The sequence below is a fragment of the Montipora capricornis genome, chromosome 6 (assembly GCF_036669925.1).
Source record: "Montipora capricornis isolate CH-2021 chromosome 6, ASM3666992v2, whole genome shotgun sequence".
In the NCBI taxonomy this organism is placed as follows: domain Eukaryota; kingdom Metazoa; phylum Cnidaria; class Anthozoa; order Scleractinia; family Acroporidae; genus Montipora; species Montipora capricornis.
In genome coordinates, this window is record NC_090888.1 from 4,777,764 (window position 1) to 4,801,526 (window position 23,763).

Genomic DNA, 23,763 nt, shown 5'->3' on the forward strand with positions numbered 1-23,763 from the left:
ACTGTAAAAACATTTTTTTTAAATTCTGGAGTTAGTGATAACAATTCATGCCATGTCATGTGATACCTATTATGTTCACCTGTCTAATTAAAACATAGTGTTATTGAATTACAAAAATAAGTAAATAGAGGATATTACATGGCCGCGCGGGGATACGAATTTATCTTCGAGTGCTGCAAGTATCTCTCACGAGTGAGCGAAGCGAACGAGTGAGAGATACTTTCAGCACGAGAAGATAAAATTCGTATCCCCAAGCGGCCATGTAATGTTCTGTTTATTATATATATATTGATGAAATGTCTAGATTTAAAACAACTTGTTTTATTCATTTTCGAAATGATGAAAAATTGTTCACCAACCACTAAAACACGCATCTTGTGTAACATGAAACAAATCATGATAATGTAAAATTTGCAATAAAAATGTTAATGTAGTAGAGAATTATATTTAAGCACAAAAGTATCGTACAATAAAGAGGAAGCTCGCCTTTTATTGGCTAATCATGTTCGTTACCATGACGACAGCGATATCCTCACATGTGAAAGATAAAAATGATACGTTCACTGCGCGCGGTGAAGATATGATTTTTTAGTAAAAGGAGAAATCCTGGTATTTCATCAATATCTATATAATAAAATTAAATATCCTGATTGTGTTTATACTACAATTACATTTTCTCGTCTATTCATGATTGTTTTGTTTACATTAGTTTCTTTTTTCACTAATTTATTATTCTGCCAAATATTTGTGCAGCTATAATAAATAATATATGATGATGACCATTTTTATTAATAGTAGTATCATACAGCCACCAAATGGTATAGTTTGGGGCCTCGGTTATTCAAAGGCTGGATAGTGCTATCCAACGAATCAATCTCTATCCAGTGGATAGTGCAATAATTATTAGTTTCCCCAATACTTATCTGCTGTATAGTTATTTATCCATTGAATAGCACTATCCAACTTTTAAACATCCAGGCCCAGGACTCCATACTCAACTTGCCCAATTAGGAAAAAAAATTCAAGTGCAGTACTAACTTTAAATAAGATTTGGCTTCAATCAACTTTGGAGCTCATCTGAAACTTTTCATTTAATTTTTTTTGGTAATTGGGCAACATGGAGACTGTTAGGTAAAAATACATAAATAAGACATACAAAGATTGCAAGGCATCTTTATAAGTATGTTACCAAAGCATATTATATGTTTTAACCCTTACATAGATACATACATACATACGTACATACATACTTAATTGACCGCTCCCCATAGGGGCTTTTCAGGGCCAATGAAACGCAATCAACGAAACAACAGAACACAACAACAACAACTGTTAAGAATCCCAACTGGCCGGAGGCAAACCAGTTGGCTATTTACAAGTGCAGCTGGGAAGTTGAACCAGGGACTACCAGGAACAAATTCAACGAGTGGTCAGAGCGGGTCTTGAACCCGGGATATCCGCATCTCAAGGCAAACGCCCTAACCACTGGGCCACACTGGCCTTTATCATCTCAACATTACCCAGGTTGATCATTTTCCCTTTACGTGCCTCAACTCACACAAACTCGCAACTGATAGGCGAGCTAAATTTTTTCTTATCTCACCTTAATTCACAGAAACTCGCAATAGTTCACACAATCTCATGGTGAGTTAGGGTCCTAGAGTAGTCCTACCAAGTCGTGACAGTCTGGCTCCAGTGGGTGAATTCAACTGGGTTTTCAGCTTGTGTGGAAACTTCGGGACTATCGGGTGACATTCGGGTAAGCCAGTAACATGAAATTCCCAAATTTATTAATTGCACCGACGGGGACCCTACACAAGTCAACTCAAATGCCGCCATGATGGCAACAGAGACGTAACTAAGCTTGATTTGTTTTTACTTGCACTGGAAAAGTACAATCGGTCAAATATCGATCGAATAGACCAAATCGGCTAACTCTTTGTTTGTTATACCCAATTCAAATCTCCCGCGTATAAGATTATTTGTGTATTGCATTTGCATTATAATGTAGCATTTACATTGAAATGATATGGAAATACCTGGAACAAAACGTTTTATTCCCAAAGGGTTTGAATTGGGTACAACATTGAGTTGGCCCATTTGGCTCTATTATAGACGTAATTTGGTAAATCAGAAATTGGGATGTTTCACATGCTATTTGGCATCACGAGGATTCGCTAGATCGAAAATACAGCTTTTTCATGAGGGTCGTCAAGAAGTGCAATCGTCATTTTTATGTAAAATTTGGTTTGATCAAACGTGTTGATAAAGGTCGAATTACCACCGTGAACGATTTGGAAAGCTGACGTTTCGAGCGTTAGTCCTTCGTAAGAGTGACGACATCGCTCTGACACAGGGCTGACGCTCGAAACGTCATCTTTCCAAATCGTTCACGGTGTTAATTCGACCTTAATCAACTCGTTTGATCAAACCAAATTTTCCTGTTTCACTCTCCCACCGACGCAGCACCACAGTTTCTTTAGAAACTAGAAATTCATTATTATGTACTAGGCTCTCAGTGATCGTAGGTCATTCATTTCAAGATGTTGAATGTCAAAAAACACGCCTTTCTTGGAAATTATAGGAAAATTCCACCCGGGAAAATATTAAGGGGTTTTGTCTTTCATGAAAACGCATCATCTACTTTAGTGGAACTTTGTAAGGTAACCGGTCATATAAGTAGATCGACCATTGAAATATCGGAGGATCGTGGGTCTCCAAATAACCAAGCTCTATATTATCTTGTGGGATAAGGTCATAAAGGCTTTTAGCCATAGACCGCTTTTTAAAGCCCTTTTTCATTTAACTACTGTATATGGAACGTTATGAGGAAGCTACGTACTTTTTGCAAAGAGTAGCCCACAGTTGTGGTCTGTCCTATTCTCTCTAGAAAATATGGCTGTTTTGGCGAAATGTATCAGACTGCTCAGTGTGGTGTTTGAGGGCACATAAGCAAAATGCGCCATAAGTTTTGGGGGAAGTTTGTTGGACACCCGGATCAAGATAAAGATATAGAAACCTGTTACCATGCGACTATCTTCTGCCTTCAGCACGCAGTCCCCTACATTAGTTGGTTTTAAGTTGATTTTCAGGACCTTGTGTTTGAGACATTTTGCACGTTTATATCCTTCAGGTGGTCAACGTTCATTGGCTGGCGTTTCGAGGTCAACCAACTGGCTCTGCTACAGGAATTATCGAGATTCCATTTTGGACAACTGGAAGTTCACATGTTGGTATCATTTTCCCTTCGGTGAGTGAGTCGTTTCCGTTACAAAAAGTATAGCCTGAGGCCCTGTGGCTGACAAAAGTTTCCCACTAGATCTCTTTCCTTTTTCTTCGGAGTCCAGCACACTTTCAGTTCAATGTTTTTACCGTTTTATGTTTCTTCAACTTCCCGCCAAACTTTGCTGTTCTTTCTTGAGATGATTCTTTTTTTTTTTATTACTTTATTTCATTTAGAATCTCTACAGAGTGCTAGAGGTTTTCGTCACTCCAATTCATCGCCACCCGTGGGAGAGGAAAAGCGCTGCTTCGATTTGGACGGAAGACGTCAGCGGTGCCCGCTTCAAAATTTTCCTGCGCGAATTGACAAATTTTAATGGCGGGCACAAGGGCGTTGTCGTGGTAAGAACTTTGAAACGGTTTATAATTGAATATCTGAAGAAATTAAGGCGATTGGCTTTGCTTGCTTTTCTTTTTGAATTCGCCACTCGGAAATGATTGCTTTGAAATTCGCACGCCAAGTTTAGTTGCTCGCTCGCGTTTCCCCGCACTTTTCGCTGGCCGCATGTAATTGCCATGCTTCATGTTTGGCTCTTTCAGGCGTTTCGTCGCCCGTTGTTATTGTCAACAGTGAAATGAAAGGCTTTAGTTTAATAATGCATACTTCAATTGACATCCGCTTTGAAACGAAGACTGAACTGTTCTTGAATTAAATCCCCCTCAAAACAGGTAATACTTTTATTTTTGGTGAAAGCGCTCAAATTTGTGATTTCAAATGAGCCGCTTCCATGTCTGTTGGCTCCCATAATGGTCTGGAGTGGCCTATTGTTAGCAAAAGTCTGTCAAGCAGATGTCCTCAATAATATGTCGGAGATATTGTGGCTTCATTTTAAAGTGCACTTTCACTCATTTTTCGGAAAAAAAAAGGTAAAACGCAAGCTTTGTTTTAATACAACCCGTTACACTGATATTAAAGGAACCTTCTTCACTTTCTAGCAATGGATTGCGTTTGTGACGACTCCAAAAGGCTGGAAAATGCCCGAGAAATCAAAGATTGAGTTTGAAAACGAGGAACCTCCAGAAAGAAAAACGCAATACAGTTTTTGCCAGGTAATTTTCTTGTTTCTTTTTTGTTGTTGTTGTTGTTGTTGTTGTTCATGTTACATACTTCTTAGTCATCTTTCGAAATGCGTTGGGATAAGTTCCGTGCCCAGAAAGCCTCAAGGGTCACGCAGAATAGCAAGTCCCATTTACAGTATACCATTTTACAAGGCCAGATCACGAAACCGGGAGTTCCATGCCCTATTTTTTCAGAGGTGATGCGTGGGTGGGTTTTCTTTATCTCTCCCCCCCCCCCCCTTCCCCCATCACGGCCCCCCGGGAGTCCGATGCCCAAACGATTGAGCCAAACGGTTTGTTTATTTAAAGCACAGAAATGAAAAAAGAACGGAATTCTTGGTAAAAAAGATAGACACTTGGAGGCTCAAGTAAGCGCAAAATGGCCTAATGAACAATGCTCAGCTGTGCTGTGATAATCATACTTGCTAGATGAGGAATTTTTTTCGTGTTATATGCGTTTACACGCAAAAAGCTAAGGCTAGACTAAACTCAGTCCAGTCTAGCACCGACTGTCCATTGACAAAGCACTTTCCTCAACCCTCGGCTCTTACAAGGGTGTAGTAATTTTGCCTTTGCCTCTACTGTTCATTTTCTCTAGGATGAAAAATTCCAATCGCCCTTCTACCAAACCCCTGTACTTCTGCTCAGTCCGAGTCACAAATGGATCAGGACAAACGCGTTGTACATCAATCCAGGTAATAACGCAATTACCTCATGGATCGAGGTAGGTATGAAAGTCAGATTAAGTCCCGATTATTCCATGATCTCGTTCACGTCATACAACGTATGTGAAACACCGCATTTTTATATCCCATAATTTGTTCGAGCGGTTTCGGAGTAAAAATAGAAAATGAAAGGTTTGCATTTGTATGCACACATTGTCATTAAAATATAACTTTGCACCCCGTCGTACAGCGTTTGCGAAGTATCGAAAAATGAATTGGTACCAGCAGTTTCAGAGTAAAAATAGACTATAAACAATTCTCTGTTGTAGGCTCATATAGATGGTTTTCAATCACGTGATGAGACGGCTATGCTGGTGCACAAAACAATAGCAATTTTGCATGACAGTAGAATCAAATTCCTCACTCTATTAAGCAACGACTACGAGAACGTCACAAATTTGCATATTTAGTGAGCAAAAACAATAGCTTTGCACGCCCTGCACGTTCGTTTTTCAGTTTTGCCTCCGTTTCTTTGTCCTCGTCAGCAAAGCAACAACGTGAAATAGCTAAGTTTGAGGTTTTATGAAGAAGGTTAGCACTTAAGGATAAATTTTCCTTTTCTCCCCTAAATTAACCGCCATTCCGACCAGTGTCATTCTTGAGGAACTACCAAACCCTTGCCATATTAAAAAGGTTGAAATAGTCAAGAAGTGATTACAATAACGTGAATTTATATTTTGAAATGACGTTCTCGTTGCCGTCGCCGTCGTCGTTGCTTAAGCTCCCTACTAAGGAATTTAAGCAATGACAACGGCGACGGCAACGAGAAGGTCACAAATTTGCATATTTAGTAGGCAAAAACAATAGCTTTGCACGCCCTGCACGTGGGTTTTTCACTTTTGTCCATTTCTTTGCCGTCGTCAGCAAAACTACAACGTGAAATAGCCAAATTTGAGGTTTTATGGACAACGTCATTACTTAAAGGATACATTTTCATTTTCTGCCCTAAATTGAGCGCCGTTCCTACCAGCGTCATTTTTGAGGAACTACCACACCCCCGTCATATTGAAAAAGTTGAAATAGTAACGAAGCGATTACAATAACGCGAATGTATAGTTTGAGATGACGTTCTCGTTTCCGTCGCCGTTGTCGTTGCTTAAATTCCCTTTTAGGGAACTTAGCATTTTAGGGAAGTAGCATTCACATTGAAATGATATGGAAATACCTGGAACAAAACGTTTTATTCCCAAAGGGTTTGAATTGGGTACAACATTGAGCTGGCTGATTTGCTCTATTGCCTTTTTTTAAGGTAGTGGCACCGCCTTATAGACGTACAATTTGGCAAATCAGAAATTGGGATGTTTGACATGCTATTTGGCATCACGAGGATTCGCTAGATCGAAAATACAGCCCTTTTAGAAGGGTCGTCGAGGAGTGCAATCGTCATTGTTATGTAGGCTCTCAATGATCGTAGGTTATTCATTACAAGATGTTGAATCTCGAAAAACACGCCTCTCTTGAAAATTATGGGAAAATTCCACCCGGGAAAATGTTAAGGTTTTTGTCTTTGCACTCGGTCGAAGATACAAATATAGAAACCTGCTACCATGCAACTATTTCCTGCGTTCAGCACGCAGTCCCGTACATTAGTTGATTTTAAGTTGATTTCAGGGGCCCGTTTCTCGAAAGTCACGAAACTTTAAGGGCCATTTTCGGGTGTCACAATTCCGTTTGTATCTCAAGAACGGATGGGATTTAAGTCGTCAAACTTCGCAGTCATTTGTCTTTTTGTTACGTTGAAAACATGTTAAAAGATCGGCTTTCCAAAACAAAGGGTTGGCAGTTTCACAAATGACTTTTCGGTCCCGAAAAGTTTTCGGGACTTTCGAGAAACGGGACCCAGGACCTGTGTGTTTGGGACATTTTGCACCTTTATATCCCTCAAGTGGTCAACGTTCATTGGTTGGCGTTTTGAAATCAACCAACTGGCTCTGCTGCAGGAATTATTGAGATTCCATTTTGGACAACTGGAAGTTCACGTGTTGATATCGTTTTCCCTTCGGTGAGTGAATCGTTTCCAGTACATGAAGTATAGCCTGAGGCCATGTGGCTGATGAAAGTTTCCCACTCCATCGCTATCCTATTTCCTTGGAGTCCAGCACTCTTTCAATTCAGTGTTTTTACCGTTTTCTTTGTCTGCAAGTTCCCGCCGCGCTTTCCTGTTCTTTCTTGAGATGATTCTTTTTTTTTTTTTTTTCTACAGAGTGCTAGAGGTTTTCTTCACTCCAATTCATCGCCACCCGCGCGACAGGAAAAGCGCTGCTTCGATTTGGACGGAAGACAACAGCGGTGCCGGCTTCAAAATTTTCCTGCGCGAATTGACAAATTTTAGTGGCGGGCACAAGGGCGTTGTCGTGGTATCTGAAGAAATTCAGGTGATTTGCTTTGCTTGCTTGCGTTTTGAATTTGCCACTTAGAAATGATTGCTTTAAAATTTGCACCCCCATTGCAGTTACTCGCTCGTGTTTTCCCGCCCTTTTTTCGGTGGCCGCACTTAATTGCCATGCGTCATGATTGGCTCTTTCAGGCGTTTTAGCACCAGTTGTCATTGGCAACAGTGAAATAGAAGACTTTAGTTTAATAACGCGCGTTTCAATTGACATTCGCTTTGAATTGAAGACTGATCTGTCCTTAAATTAAATTCGTTGGAAAACATGCAGATAATACTTTTAAATTCGCTGGAAGCGTTCAAATTTGTGAGTTCAAATGAACCTCTTCCCTGGCTGCTGGCTCCCATAATGGTCTGGAGAGGCCTGTTATTAGCAAAAGTCTATCAAGCGTAGATGTCCTCAATAATTTGTCGGAGATATAATTGTGACTACATTTCTAAGCGCATTTTCACTCATTTTTCAGAAAAAAAACTAAAAGGCAAGCTTTGTTTTAATGCAACCCGTTACACTGATATTACATGAAACTTTTTCATCTTGCAGCAATGAAATACTTTTGCGGCGACTCCAAAAGACTGGAAAATGCCCGAGAAATCAAAGATTGAGTTTGTAAACGAGGCCCTCCAGGAAGGAAAACGCAATACAGTTTTTGCCAGGTAATTTTCTTGTTTCTTTTTTTTGTTCATGTCACGAACTTCTTAGTAATCAGTCGAAATACATTGGGATAAGTTTCATTGCCCAGATAGCCTCGAGGGTCATGCAGAAGAGCAAGTCTCATTTACAGTATACCATTTCACAAGGCCAGATCACAAAAGCGGGAGTTCCATGCGCTATTGTTTTTGGAAATGATGCGTGGGTTTTCTTCAAATTTCAGTTGAAGCCAGTTGCATATATTGATTTTGAAAGAGCTACGACCGTGACGAGTGTGACGCCCATGAGGACGAAAACGTCATCTAAAAATATAACTTTGCAATATCGCTAAGTCCCGATTATTCCATAATCTCGTTCACGTCATACAACGTGGGAGAAACTCCCCATTTTTATACCCCTATAATTTGTTTGAGCGGTTTCAGAGTAAAAGGTTGGCGTTTGTATCCTCACATTGTCATTAAAATATAACTTTACGCCAGCGTAAGTCCATCACCCCGTCGTACAGTGTTTGCAAAGTATCGTAAAAATATATTAGCACCAGCAGTTTCAGAGAAAAAATTGGCTACAAACAATTCTCTGTTGTAGGCTCATATAGATGGTTTTCAATCACGTGATGAAACGACTATGCTGATGCACAAAACAAGAGCAATTTTGCATGATAATAGATTCAAATTCCGTACTCTATTGCCCTGGGGCCAGTTCCTAAAAGATGCAATAACTCTATTCCAGGGATAAATGTGCCTTATTCCGGCATATTTATCCCCGGAATAGAGTTATTACATCTTTCAGGAACCCGCCCCTGTTCACCAACATGGCTGCTGTGACGTCAGGTGAAAACCATCTGTTGCCGTCAAAATCTCATATTGGGGAATTGACCAAATTTCAGTTTGTGTAAAGGACGTGAGAACCTGACGAAATCTTAAATTCATTTTTATCCCAAACAACTACATCGGCCATGTCAATTTTTGCCTGCAATGTTGATACACACTTTCCATTCTGAGTGACTTGCAGTTATCAAGAAATTATTACAATAACAGGATATAACTTTTTTTAGGCAACGTTCTCGTTGGCGTCGTCGTCTTTCTTGCATAAGGAACGACGACGGCTACGGCAACGACAACACCACAAAGAAAGAATATCATTGGTTTAAAAAAGAAAAATAACAATTGTGCTGTACTTGCAGCACGCATTTCAGTGCATTTCTTTGCCGTATTCCACATCCACAAAACGACAACGTGAAATCACCATAATTTAGCTTTTGACGACAACGCGAGCATATAACAATGAACTATTTGTTTTCTCTGTCTACTTTAAAACCATTCTAACCCACCCAGTTACAGGATAGTCTGCGCTTTCAACGTGAACAAATAATCGCGAAAAACTTAAGATAGCGCTAATTCATGTTTTGAAGTGACGTTTTCGTTGACGTTGCCCGTTGTCCTTGCTTTAGGGAACTAGGGACCTTAAAATCCGCGCTGCACGTGCAGCACGTGCAGCACGATTATTTATGCTCTTTTAACCAATGATATCATTGTTTTGCACCGTTGTTGTTGCCGTCGCCGTCGTAAAATCTTAAGCTCCCTACTTACGCAATGACCATGGCCACGCCAACGAAAACGTCACAAATTTGCATATTTAGGGCGCGTTCGATTGAACCTATTCCGGAATAAGAATACGTGGCGTGATGATTAAAACGGTATGTTTGGCGCGTTTCGAAGCAGCAAGGATAATAAAAATATGTTTAAAATAGCAATTTAGCCGATGTTTGACAATTTTAACGTGAATCTCCGCAAAAACGAAGGATTTCCAACTTGTATTCCATGTATTCCTATTCCGGAATACGGTGAATCGAACGCACCCTTATATTCCGTGTATTCTTATTCCGGAATACGGTGAATCCAACGCACCCTTAGTGAGCAAAAACAATAGCTCCGCACGCTCTGCACGTGCGTTTTTCACTTTTGTCCATTTCTTTGCCGTCGTCAGCAGAACAACAACGTGAAATAGCCAAATTTGAGGTTTTATGGAGAACGTCAGCACTTAAGAATAAATTTTCTTGTTCTCCCCTAAACTAAGTGCCGTTCTGACCAGTGTCATTTTTGAGGAACTACCACACTCTTGTCACATTAAAAAGGGTTAAATAGTCAAGAAACGTTTACAATAACGTGAATTTATATTTTAAGATGACGTTCTCGTTGCCTTCGCCGTTGTCGTTGCTTATAAGGCCCTGATTACAAGGAGGGAGGTTAACCCTTCATCGACGTGTTTACAAGGCAGCTAGGGTTACCCTGGCGCTAGGGGTAACCCATCTGAGTGTTAGGGTTACCCTACCTGCTTGTAAACAGGGCCTAAGCTCCCTACTAGGAAGTTTAAGAAACGACGACTCCGACTGCGACAACGCTACAAAACAATAATATATAATAATATCATTGGTCAAAAGAGCATAAGCATGCATGATTCCCAGGCTACTAGGTAATAACAATTTTTTTTTTGTATGAGAAAGGCTGGAAATCCGGCGATGTAGTCACTAGCTAGTAGGCGAACTAGTTGGATATAATTTATTATTAGTTGGCAGCTTGGGAATCATCCTCGGATGATCCGATGTATGTCCTGTTCCTGAATGTTAAAACGCCGGGGAACCCCGTGGCTAACTAGTAACTTCACTGATTGCTCTGTTACTGTCTGTTGTCGTGACGGTGCAGTGGTTAGCGGGCAGTGTGGCCCAGTGTTTAGGGCGCTGCCTTGAGATCCGGAGATCCCGGGTTCAAGACCCGCTCTGACAACTCGTTGGATTTGATCCTGGTAGTCCCTGGTTCAACTTCCCAGCTGCACTTGGAAATAGTTTGCCTCCGGCCAGTTGGAATTCTTAACAGTTGTTGTTGTTGTTGTTGTTGTGTTCTGTTATTTCGTTGATTGTTTCATTGGCCCTGAAAAGCCCCTATGGGGAGGGGTCAATTAAGTATGTATTGTGTGTATTGTAGCACACCTGACAAGTAACCAGTAAGACGCGGGTTGGATTCCCACTCACGGCATATATGTTTTTCATTCAAAAAAGGATCAGTTAGTAGTTCACCTACTAGCTAGTGACTACATCGTTGGATTTCCAGCCTTCCCCATACAAAAAAAAAAAAATATATATATATATATATATATATATATATAATTGCAGACAGTACTGTTGCGGCCTTCTGGGCCTCATCAGTGCAGTGCTGTTGTCTAGGATGGAAATAAAGCCACCCCAGATTTCCCACGCATGTGGTACATCCAAGTCATGCCAGAGTGCTCAAACTGGGGAGCTAGTGAGCATGCGCATTTGCTTGCGGCAATGACTCATCCAAGTAGAGTGCTCAATTTGAACATGAAAGCAAAAGCTTTGTAATGCCAAAGAGCTATATATATATATATATATAATATGATCCAGGTGATGTGATCAACAAAAGGGATGACTTGGCATTTTATTACTAACTAGTTTCGTACCGCACAACAAGTGCAGCACTCCTCAGATAAAATAGCCCTTTTGTTGATCACATCACCTGGATCATATTAACGCTCTGGTTCTACTATTGAGCACTCTATCAGCAGACGTGCAACAAATGAAATGATATATATATATATATATATATATATATCCGGTCGAAATATAGGTGAAGGACACAAAACGTATCGTTTTACTCTTCGTTGCGTTTTTTTTTTTATATATTATATATTAATATAGTTTATTTTTATTTTTTATTTTATTCATACTTTCAAATTGTATATAGTCATGCAATTCAGCCTTTTGGCTGCTAGATGATATATTTTAAATAAACCTATCTTCTTCTATTCTATCAAAACTTGAAAATAGACCAGTTTACAGTTGTGTCCTTACCTTCCTGGCCTTTGGATGAAAGTGAGGCTGGAGTTGACTTTGCTTTGATAGAACCTCACTGTTTTTCTTATGTAAATTCCTACTAATTAGCATGATAACAACATCATTAACATGAGAAAAGCACTGAGGTTTCTATCAAAGCAAGGTCAACTCCAGACTCACTTTCATTCAAAGGCCAGGTAACTGAGCACAAAACTGTAAAATGGTCTATTGTTTATTTTACGTCGCAGATTTGCCAATAGCGTGAAAGATATGTACAAAAATGAAAAAAAAAATGCACGTGCAGAGCGTGCAAGCTAATTTTTTTGCTCATTAAATATGCAAAATTTGTGACGTTTTCTTTGCCGTCGCGTCGTAGCTCTTAAATTCCGTATTATTTTACACCGGCGCAAACGACGAAAGAGACATAATGTGAATCCAATTTAATCAAAGAAAAAAATAATACATAAATGACTTACCTGCCGGAAAACCGATTTCCTCCTCCACATTCTCCCATGCTCTTCCCCTTATCCTCACAGTCTCGACCAGTTTTTCCTTTATTGCCCGTCCTTTGGGTCTGGGACCCATCGTTTGTTCCGTGATTGGCCGGCAGTCTTGTGCTTATGCTTATGCCATCCATATCCTCACTGGATATAACACCGACATAAACATAAGAAGAACGCAAAGTTTTGATATTCTTATGCTTATGTTTATCTCACTAGCGTATAAGGTTCTTATATGCCTATGGCCAGGACATGGTTTACGGAGAAGTTAATGGTGACATTCTCTAGTCCATCTCTTCCACTCTTCTCTGTTCAGAGTGATCCGTACAATTTACAAAAGGACATTGGCAGAAAAAGATACTGGAGAATTTACAAGCCAAAACTTATAATTTTATGAGAATTCTTGAGTTTTTGTACCACCCTCTTTGATTCGTCCAATGTTATCATATAAGGTGGCTCAAATAATTTGGAGGGAATGTCTTAATTGAAGGACTAACTCTACAACACATCAAGGCAATATTATGGTACCAAATAAAACACCATAATTCACAACTGGAAAATTTTAAGGTGGATCTGAATCCGCTCCAGAGAATTGATAACTTTGGAGAGATTTTCATCTTAGCCTGCTAATCATTGCTAATTGGCGATCACCAAGTTCGTTTTTGAGATACAAGCGTTTAAGCCAAATACAGCAAGGTTTTGAATATATGTCTTTTTGTAGCCACGGTAACCTATTTCGATGTATCAATGAGTGCGCCTTGTTAAGCAATTATTAGGTTTCATTTGTAATGTTTGAAATACGTACTGCGAGTTTTTTTAAGGGCTTCAAAAACGTTCCGCAAAAAGCGTGTCGCTACCGTAACATTCTTCCAAATAGTACAGTTTGTTCGATACTTGAAGTATTCACTAAGCCATGGTTTTTTTCCTTTCCTTGAGCAGAACATCAACTCGACACATTGCCGTGTTTGTATGAAGGAGCTGCATTCTCCTCTTGGCTACGATCCTGTCAACATCGACGTGGTTGCAATAGGTACAGATAAATTCCAGAAAGAAGACATTGTATGTTAAATGGCTAAAAGGCTGCTCTAATTGTGGACAGTTAGATTTAAAAAAAAAGCGATAACTCCAAGGAGGGAGATGGCATTTATGGGCTCACGTTAATAAGCTCCTCGAAAAAATGAATTACAAATGCGATTTGCTTTGATGTTTTCCAACCTCGTTCCCAGGGTCTCTGATGGAGACAATGGAGACCCTGAGAACGAGGTTGTGGTGTTTGCCTCATTTTCAGTTTTATCAAGTTACCTGGTCACGGGGTGGAAGTGAGGTAGCTGGTGACTTTACCGCGTTTCTTTTCGAAGAGTCTTGTGTGGACGTCGGCTACATAACATTACGGAGTTTAAGCAAAGACGACGGCTACGGCGTCAACGACAACGCCACACGGCAAGAATATGATTGGTTAAAAAAGGGAAAAATACCCGTGCTGCACGCGCAGCCCAAATTTCCGTGCATTTCTTTGCCGTACTCCTCGAAACAACAGGGAGTTTAAGAAACGACGACGGCTACGGCAACGACAACGCAAAAAAGCAGTATTATTATTGGTTGAAAGAATCAAAATGATTGTGTTGTACGTGCGGCACGCATTTTGAACAATTCTCTCCCGTACTCGTCAAAACTACAACGTGAAATGACCAAATTTAAGGTTTTGACGACAACGTGAACAAACTACAGTGAATTTTTCAGTCTCACTCTTTACTTCAAATCCGTCGGAACCAATTCAGTTTTAGGACACTTCGCCCATATTGAATAATATAAACAAGATGGAATAAGCATGAAATACTCAGAATAGCTCAAACTTAATTTTGAAGTGACGTTTTCTTCGCCGTAGCCGTCGCGGATTCTTAAACTCGCTAACAACGTGAATTCACCTAATTTAAAGTTTTGACGACAATAGTTGCGGTCACATTAGGAAGTTAACACTGGTGTTAAATCAAGTTCTATTGTTAAGTGTTCGCCTCGGGATTCAAAACACCAGAGAGTTGACACTAGAGTAATTTCAACGCTAGTGTTACACTGTCTTTCTCTCAAGTGTGACCACAACCAATGTCGGCATATAACAATGAACCATTCATTTTCTATTTTTGCTTTTAAAACCGAAAGTTTGTACCATTCAGTTACAGGATAGCGTGGCTTAGCGGTTATCAACCGTCCCTCTCACCTTTGCGACCCGGGTTCAACCCTGGCATCGATCGAGGTGGTATGTGGGCTGAGTTTCAGTCGATCTCAATCTGACTCCGAGGGTTTTTCTCCGGGTACTCCGGTTTTCCTCCCTCATGATAATCGACTCTCAGTTGATAAGAACCGGGAGGACCCTCGAAAGGAATAACCTCTGGTATCTGTCCCTTTTATTGTATTAGAATGAATAAAGTTTTCTTTTTTTCTTTCTTGTTTCTTTCTAGTTCGCCCGTATTGTACAAAGTGAACAAGACGGAACAATCGCGGAGTACTTGCGATAGGGCATTAAATTTTGGAGTGACGTTTCCGTTGACGTTGCTGTTGTCATTGATTAATCTCCGTTTTACAATGACAACAGCACCCGGTTTATATGGGGAAAATAATGAAGTATTTATCGATACCTCACCGGTGGCCTCTCGGTTATCCATAAGTTAACACTTGAAAAAAGCCTTTTAACACGGCATTAAATTAAGTGCGAGAACATTCCGTGATTTACAATAAGCCATTTCCGAGTTCATGTCTGCCTCCTCTTCAAAGCGAGTCTAAGTGCGAAGTTTTTGTGATGGTAATAGCCCACTTTCGATATATTAAAATTCAGTTCTAAACAAAAGGTATCATCTCGAGGCTCTGGGGAATAAACATAAGGATTTGTATGAGCTTATTCTCCAGAGCCTCGAGATGATGCCTTTTGTTTAGGACTGAATTTTAATATATCGAAAGTGGGCTATTAGTTCTACGTTACATATGAATGAAAACTAATTTACATGAAAAACTTCCCACCTACACTCGCTTTGATGAGGAGGCAAACATGAACTCGGAAATGGCCTATTAATCAACCAACTTTTCATCATAATTCTCGTTTCAGGCTCAAGTGGTGAATGAAGCAGAGGCTCAAGCAGTTTTTTATGCGTCAAATATGATTTTAATGTATTTTACACGCACAAAGATGACACAAGTTTTTGTTCTTAGGAGAATTAAAAGTAGCCAAGACAAGTATGATCCATAATGATAACAATTTAATACAAAGAATTTAGAAAATTGTATTTACACGGATGAAAGCTGGATACATAGACTACACGCCTTCGATATAATAAATACTTACAAGGAAAGGTTACGTAATTGACCACTCCCCATAAGGGCCTTTTCAAGGCCAATGAAACACGATCACAACAGAACAGAACATTCAACAACAACTGTTAAGAATCCCAACTGGCCGGAGGCAAGCTACTTGGCTAGTCTACTTGGCTGTCTAACTGAATAGAGTGTAATGTGAAGTACTAGATTTCTATCCGATATGAACCATGTGAGCGTTAGCCCTACTTATGGAAATGGGCCCACACAAGGACAGAGAAAAACTCTGACCAGGGTGGGAATTGAATCCACGACCTTCGGGGTAGATCTCCGCCGCTCTACCGACTGAGCTACAAGGTCAGACGGGAGCAGGCCGTCAGTCCGTATTTTCTGAAGTGGCCTATTGTAATAGACCAAATCGGCCGATAGATAACAATGAGTTTCATGCGCTTTCAGTCTTGTCTACAAGTTGACAATGGGTGGTGTTATTTATGATGTTAGCGAGGCTGAAGAAGGCGTTTTATTTATTTTATTTCTTTTCACGAACAATCATATACTAGAAGGATGAATACATTTTGTTACTCCTACAATCATACACCATTTTTGTAATGAGCTAAAATGCTATTTCATAGCCCCTTTAAATAAAACGAAAGATGGGCACTGATTCTATCGGCACCAAAATTCCGCCAAGTACGTTTTTAAATCAACACCTTTAATATATACTAAAACAGTGAATAGCGTTGAATGCGTGCGCTGATTGGCTACTTAAACTCCGGCTATCCTTTGCTATTCACCTACGAGCAATGCGGGCGCAATTTGCGTCCGAAAATGTTGTAATCTTTGCAGGAATAAAAGAGTTAAAATCATCCCTTTTGTGCTATATTATCTCACTGTTTTAGTACATACTAAAACAACTATTCACCTCAATGTCGGTGGCTAGTGGTGGATATTTACTGAGCCGCGACTTGCCACCTCCACTTCGGTGAATAGTTGCTAAATATTAACTATTCAAGAGGGAAAATTACGGTTCTGACAACAGCGTTGATCTTTGGTGTTGTTTGTTTCTTAAACTTAACAGTGAAGAAACTAGAAGCCAGGATGACTCCTCCTCGAAGATTTTGAAACGACATTACATTTTGTATGGATTTTGTTACTCCTACAAGCATACAACTTTGTAATGAGCTAAAATGCTATTTCATAGCCATTTTTTATGAAGAAAATTTATTGGTATAAAATAGTGTTCAATTCGCGGATGATTATTTTGGTACACCATCATGGCCGCCATTCCTTTGTTTGGAACACCAACACAGCTGCCGTGACGTCATGTGAAAACGCTCTATACCCATGCATGCATTTTCGAATGCGATGGGGTATATCTAACTGTTGATTCTGAGCACGTGCTTGATGAGGGTGCTCAGAACTAAACACTCTGGCACACTGGTAAACTGATCTAAAGGTGGCTGATGTCACTTGTGATGTATACTTGAATATTGATTCCTAAATTATACTTTATAGGGCTGCAGAAGAAGCCAGATTCTTCCCAGCATAACCTCCTTTAAATCAAACGCTAAAATTAAGTATGAAAAAGAAAAGGTCATGTGGCTTAAAGGAACCTGCACTCCAACAAAAAAATAACTTTAAATAACAGAAAATTAACTTTTCAGTCAAATCAGTCTAAAATTGTTTCAAAAAAAGCTTTTGCATCCGAAATAAATCAGCTTTAGAATCGCCTATTTTTGTTTTCAAATTTCAAAGGCGCCGCCATCTTGAATAATTGTGACGTAAACGGTTTCCATATTGTCATTAGACAAAAGCTCTTTGTGTCAGAACAATAGGGCAACCGTATCACGTCACAGATATTCAAGATGGCGGCGCCCACGAAATTTGGAAGTGAAAAAAATGAGTTTACAATTCAGTTTTCCTGATGTAAACACCTTTTTTTAAAGAAATTTCGAATAAATGTGTTGGGAAACATTATTTTCTTCGGTTTAAAGTCTTCTGTAGTAAGAGTGGAGGTTTCCTTTTAAACTAACCGAATGGAAAAATTTAAAAAGGGAGTGGACTTTCCTTGTATCCTAAGGTAAACTGTACTCTTGTTATACCCAATATCGTAAGACAAAATGAGGTGAGCATGGAAACGAAGTCAACTCCAGCCTCATTCTCATTCAAAAAACAGGTAGACTGGCACAAAATAATCCAATTTCGATATATTAAAATTCAGTGCTAAACAAAAAGCATCATATCGAGGTTCTGGGAAATATTAATCCTTATATTTAATCCCCAGAGCCTCGGGATGATTCCTTTTGTTTAGGACTGAATTTTAATATATCAAAATTGGTCTATAGGATGTTTTCTCGTGACGTCATCGATCTCTCATTAGCTTCTTTTGTTCGTCCACCAGAAGTCGCACATTTTTCTATTGTTATTGATGTCCCTAGAGGTTGCTTGAAAACGTCCTATTAGGCCTATTGAATTGAGAGCAGGATTCTAAAGTTTTAAATTCGGTTTTATGACTTTTTCAGCCAGGTCTGTCCGCCCCACAGACTCATGTCTTAATGCTGTACGTAGCACGGCGTACGTTGCTTCTGAGCCTTTCTTCTCTTTCCATCTTAACAGCATGCTGAGTGCCTTCTCGGCCCACTCTTCGTTATTCTTGTTAAATCTCTTTATGTCCCCCTCAGTGAAAGACAGACGACGGGCAAGAGGTTTCCATGACGTGAGATTCCTTGACAGCCACTCCAATCTCTCTCGGGAGGGTGTTTCTCTTTCTGAAACGAAGTATGAGATACAATTATCGATGATTCAACTGAATTTATTCACGCTGCAGATAAACGAATGCTTCCGAATGTAACCTGCGCAGAAACGCTCAGTGTGAGTGAAGACTTCCGAAGAAATATTTCTTCATTGTGAACGAGCACTAAATTGGTGCGGAAGCAAACTGCTTTCCCTTCACTGTTTACTCTTGTCCAATTTTCGCGCGTGTAGAATGCGTTCTTTACTTCCTAAGTGGTCTTTGTTCGTACGCGAACGCTTATCAGAAAGTTTAACAAACGAATGAAACCGCCTGAGGCTACGAGATCGCCACAAAACAAGTATATGATCGGATAAATAATAGTAATTGAACTGAGTGGAGTGCAATTTGGTCTGAAATCATACGTGTGATTTCAGACCAAAATTGCACGACACATAGTTCAATTACCACTTTATTACATCCATTTAGAAATCATACAAGCATTATTTATAGCTAAAATGCAGGATTACAGTCAGTACCGACATTCTATTGATCCAGTTTGGAACAAGTTGCAAAATTCGCCGTACAATGGTTTTCTTTGTCTTTCATTTTCCTGCAATTTTATTGGTTACCTTAAACAAGCCTTGAAATCTGATTGGCTGTTTTGTTGTAGTGTTCCTTTCTCATTGGCTGGGGATATGGAGCGATTTAGAGCAAAAAATAGTGCGATTTGGGAATAAATCGCACTGCTGAGCCAATCAAACTGAAAGGATTAGCAGAAATTTCTAAATGGATGTAATAAAGAGGAAAATTAATCGTGTTGCGCGTGCAGCACGAACTTTAGCATATACTTTTGCTATAATCTGCATCACAACAACGACAAAAGCGACAAATTTGATCCAGGTTTTAACGATAACTTGGACGTAGAAATGCAAAACTTTCCTTCCATGTTTTTACTCTAAAACCGCTCTTATAAATTTGCTTTTAGGTTAATTCGCCCACAATGTACGACATAAACGAGATGGAATAATCGTGAAAGACATAGGATTGTAAAAATGTACATTATGAGATGAAGCTTTCGTTGACGTCGCTGATGCAGGATACAGGGAGTTTTAGCATTTCCCTTTCGTAAACAAGCGATGCCATGTTTGACGGTCGGTGCCATTCTTAGTAACCAAGCCTTTTTATTCGGTTAAAATGTGTGCAGCATGAATAATTTAAATTTCATCTTTTAACCAATAATATAATTGTTTTGCGTTGTCATCGTTACAGTTGTCGTTGTCCTTTCGTTAACTCCCTATTCCGTGTGGTTCGTCATGATATATCAAATACATTAATGATATTTTGAAACAATCTGTTAATCTTTTGACCAAGAAAATACAATTGGCAAAGAATACTCCTGATTCAAGATCAATTACTGAAAAAAAATTTCGCGGATGCCACGAGTGGAGCCGGATTCATGAATAAACACTTTCTGCCGTTATTAGGGACCTGAAGATCTACGACGCGGTCGTAAAACGAGAACGCCACAAAACAACATGACCTTGTAGAAACCTCTGGATATGGGCTGGAATTGTTCTCCAAATTCCCACAGCCGGGTGAGACCTTCAACCGTTTTGCTGCCGGAGTTGCATCATCTGAAGTAAACAGATAGACTAATTAGGCAAAATCCTTTGTGTGATTCGTTTATGTTTCTTTAGCCACTGTTAACGAGTCTCTAATAGAAAAGATATGTTTCACTTACAGACACGTTTGTCTCAAATATGGTAACAAATGGAAAAAGAGAACTTTTTCTAATTCTGCAGCCAATAAGGCCCTAATTGGCAATAGGTGACAACACTGACATATTTGCTTCAATAAGTACTTCGACACCTCAGTGTTGTTCCAGCTCATTACAGAGACCAAACTGCTTTTCAGTTTATATGGTGCAATCTTTCTCAACTTGGCATTGAGATTTAATCTTTAGAACAAGTAGTAATCTCGGATTATTAAAGTGCAGCCCACAATCACTTTGGAAGCAAAGAAGAAGGGTAGGAATTTTTTTTTTATATATGGATATACTTAACAAATGGGACAAACGCTTGCCCGAGAATGAGAAACAGTTCTCGAAGCGCACCTTCTCCAGCATATGTGAAATGCGGAAGGTCGTGAGCCTGCGTGTTCCATCAAATTTAAAAGGGATAAGAACTTTGTGTTAGCAATCTCTTTCTTTGCCAACCAGTAGATCGACTTTAAAACTTTGTTTAATAATTACTTTTTACATTTCCTCTTTACTTGAAGCTTTTTTTTGGAAAGGAGACATTTGCTTGAGGTGCTCTTTTTAAATTCTTGGATTTCACATGACGTCACAGCCACCATCTTTGTGCCCCTAAACAAAGAAACAGCGGCCATATTTGTGTCCCGACCCAATCCTCTGAGAATTGAACTCTATTATTATGCAAAGGTTTTCTTTTGTTTTCGCTGAAAAACATGGCTGTTGATCACGTGAGTGAAAACCAACAATAGACCTTTGCTGTATGCATGTCACGCAATCTAAGGGCCCCATTGTGCAAACATCGTTGATTCGTGAGCTCCTTTCTTTAAGATCTGAGACGGTGATGTCGATGAAAACGTCACCTCAAATTATATGCTCTTTCGTAAGGTCTTTTGCGATTATTCCATCTCGTTCATGTATGTCGTACAATATGAGCAAAGCCTACTAAAAATAAAAAGGTAAGAGCAGTTTCAGATTAAAAATAGAAAATGATAAGTTCACATTACAGGACGTTTTTCAACCAAACTCTAGAGACACAATAACAATTGTGAAATGTACGACTTCTGGTGGACGAACAAAAGAAGCTAATGAGAGATCTTTTGTTTTCGTCCACCAACATTGCGACAATGATGTCACGTGAAAACCTCCTTTACTGTGTACGCTCACGTTGTGGTCAAAAGCATGATTACTTTTCCTCTTTTAAAAGATGATTATTGTTCGGTGGGGTTGTCTTTGCCGTAGCCGTTGTCGTTTCTTTAGGGAGTTTAAGCATGGACAACCGCAACGTCAACGAAAACGTCATTCCAAAATATAACCTTACCGCTATAGCAAGTGTTTAGCGATTATTCCAACTTGTTCACTATCCTGTAACTGGATGGGTACAACTGGTTTTATACTAAAGATAGAAAATTAATGGTTCATTGTTGTATGTTCACGTTGCTGTCGAGTACGGGAAAAAATGCACGGAAATTCACGCTGCACGATTATTTTTCCTTTTTTACCAGACTGAGTAATATTCTTGCTTTGTGGAACAGTTGTCGTTGTCGCGGCTGTTGTCTTTGATTAAAGCCCTTTTTATCGTGAATCAGGACTCAAGGATGGCACAGTGGTGAGAGCACTCGCCTCCCACCAATGTGGTCCGGGTTCGATTCCCGGGCTCGGCGTCATATGTGGGTTGATGTTTATCTCCTGGTACACCGGTTTTCCCCTCTCCTCAAAAACCAACAGTGTCCCCAATTAGTGCTCCAGCGCTGGAACCACTAGACACTTAAATAAAGTTCCCCTTTTCCTCTACTAACGTTACGACAGCGGATTGGAGGAAAACCCATCGCAAGTACAATAACAAGTCATTGTCCTCCGTACGTACAGAACACTAATCATATACATTTTCTTAAATTTCTCTCTTTACGAAAACCTACACACCTTCGAGAAGACGATCTCCTGTTTGCTTCAGATCCTCACCACCTTCTTCTGGCGAACTGTGTTCCTGAAGCAGTTTGGAAAGCTCCACTAGAAATATTTTCTTTACATCTCTTAAACATATTTTCGACTTAATTCCAAGTGATCATCGTAAATTTGCTTTTTATTGAGCTCGTTTAACACTGCGCAGCACGCAGTGAGGATGCCATACGGATCATTAAAAGGAGCAGCATCAAATATGGCTTATAAAAAAATTAGGATAGTACATGTACTCTCATTGGTCAATAGCTGTGTTTAGATGAGAGTATGTAAACACGGCTGTGACATCACACGAATTTTGATTAGTTATGTGTTGTCAGATGCGCGTTTTGATTGGCTGGTAGGAGATATGAGCGTGAATCAAGAAAATCTGTTTCAATCAAGAAGTAAAAGAAAAAGACCAGCATTTGTCTTCATTTGTCGAATTTATTTTTGAGAAATATTTCATAGAGGACATTTTCCGTGTTACATAGTCTCATCTAAACACGAGGGGGAATTGGGGGAATTAGTGACAGTAATGCAAACCAAAGAATTCCAAAGGTGATTTCTGACGAAAAAATAAAAAAACACATTCAATGAAATGAAAGAAAGTTGTGCTTTGCTCGTTTTTCGGACATTTCTCAGTCGCACACATTATCAGCCGACAAACCACCTGCCTAAAAGGGTCTTTTACTGAGCCAATCTCTAGGGACTCAGATAACAATGACGTAATGTACAATGGCTGGTGGACGAACGAAAGGAGCAAGATATTAGAGGTGCTTTTTTTTTTCGTCCACCAAAAGGAGGCAATGACGTTACACGAAAACCGCCTATAGTGTAAAACTCCCTTCCATGTACATGTGAATAAATATCGTACTGTACTGAATTGAAAATAAGGTGAATAGGGTACTGTATGATACTCTATGATTCTCAAACTGAAATCGGTGGAGACACAAATTTGAACCAACTTCTTTGTGTTATTTTATGCTCTCAAGTGACAGGGACTCCAAAAATAACGCTAACCTTTACCCTTAAATACGTAGCAAGGGCTTAGACCAGGAGCTTATCAAGGGGAGCCTTCCTTAAGTCAAGCCTTTTCCGAGTAAATTTATTTTTGAGTCATGAAGCACCTATCACAACGTACGATGTGAATGGCTCGCTTCAATATCCAAAAACAAAAGACTAAACAATTCAAACAATGACTTAGACTTAAACAATAGCAGCATACGAGAGCTGCCACATTACCGTCTTGTTTTTGCCTTGAGTAGCGAGCCAATCACATTATACGGTACGAGAGCTGCTACATTACTGTTATTTTTAGGAACAGGTTTTTCCCTCGAAGAGTATCGCATTTCCCTTGACACTGCCATAGCTTTGTTTCGATTGGCTTTTACAACAGTGGGCGTGCTGGATCTCCCAGGGGAGGCGTTCTATAATAAATCTACTCGGGACAGGGTTGACTCCAACGTAGGCCATATATGGGAGACAGAGGCTCCCCTTGATGAGCTCCTGCTTTTGACTTAAACTAAAAGGAGTTTTCGCGTTGGACATCACAATTGAGAGTGCATCTACTTTGCTGAATTT

General features: G+C 39.7%; 3 protein-coding genes across 5 annotated transcripts in view; 1 reads left to right on the forward strand and 2 right to left on the reverse strand.

Moving 5' to 3' along the window:
• The window catches only part of LOC138051363 (uncharacterized), a 208,021-nt gene that overhangs the window by 109,492 nt on the left and 74,766 nt on the right, over window positions 1-23,763 (forward strand). Inside the window, exons 3-8 of one of the 3 annotated variants that reach the window (XM_068897558.1) lie at window positions 3,134-3,250; window positions 3,460-3,624; window positions 4,219-4,332; window positions 4,940-5,036; window positions 13,394-13,484; window positions 14,911-15,250. In XM_068897558.1, the coding sequence (XP_068753659.1) occupies window positions 3,134-3,250; window positions 3,460-3,624; window positions 4,219-4,332; window positions 4,940-5,036; window positions 13,394-13,484; window positions 14,911-15,121 (795 nt within the window). In that variant the 3' untranslated portion in view covers window positions 15,122-15,250. Of the gene's footprint in view, window positions 1-3,133; window positions 3,251-3,459; window positions 3,625-4,218; window positions 4,333-4,939; window positions 5,066-13,393; window positions 13,485-14,910; window positions 15,251-15,551; window positions 15,727-23,763 lie in introns of those variants that run through there. The other 2 variants (XM_068897560.1, XM_068897559.1) reach the window with 2 other exon arrangements.
• LOC138051350 (tetratricopeptide repeat protein 28-like) overlaps window positions 1-23,763 on the reverse strand; it is a 152,733-nt gene that overhangs the window by 68,784 nt on the left and 60,186 nt on the right. The window lies entirely within an intron of this gene.
• Window positions 15,926-23,763, reverse strand: part of LOC138051352 (uncharacterized) — a 543,513-nt gene continuing 535,675 nt past the window's right edge. The window contains exons 9-10 of the mRNA XM_068897547.1: window positions 22,165-22,228; window positions 15,926-18,525 (exon numbers count right to left, since the gene is read on the reverse strand). Of these exons, the coding sequence (XP_068753648.1) occupies window positions 18,245-18,525; window positions 22,165-22,228 (345 nt within the window). The 3' untranslated portion in view covers window positions 15,926-18,244. The remainder of the gene's footprint in view (window positions 18,526-22,164; window positions 22,229-23,763) is intronic.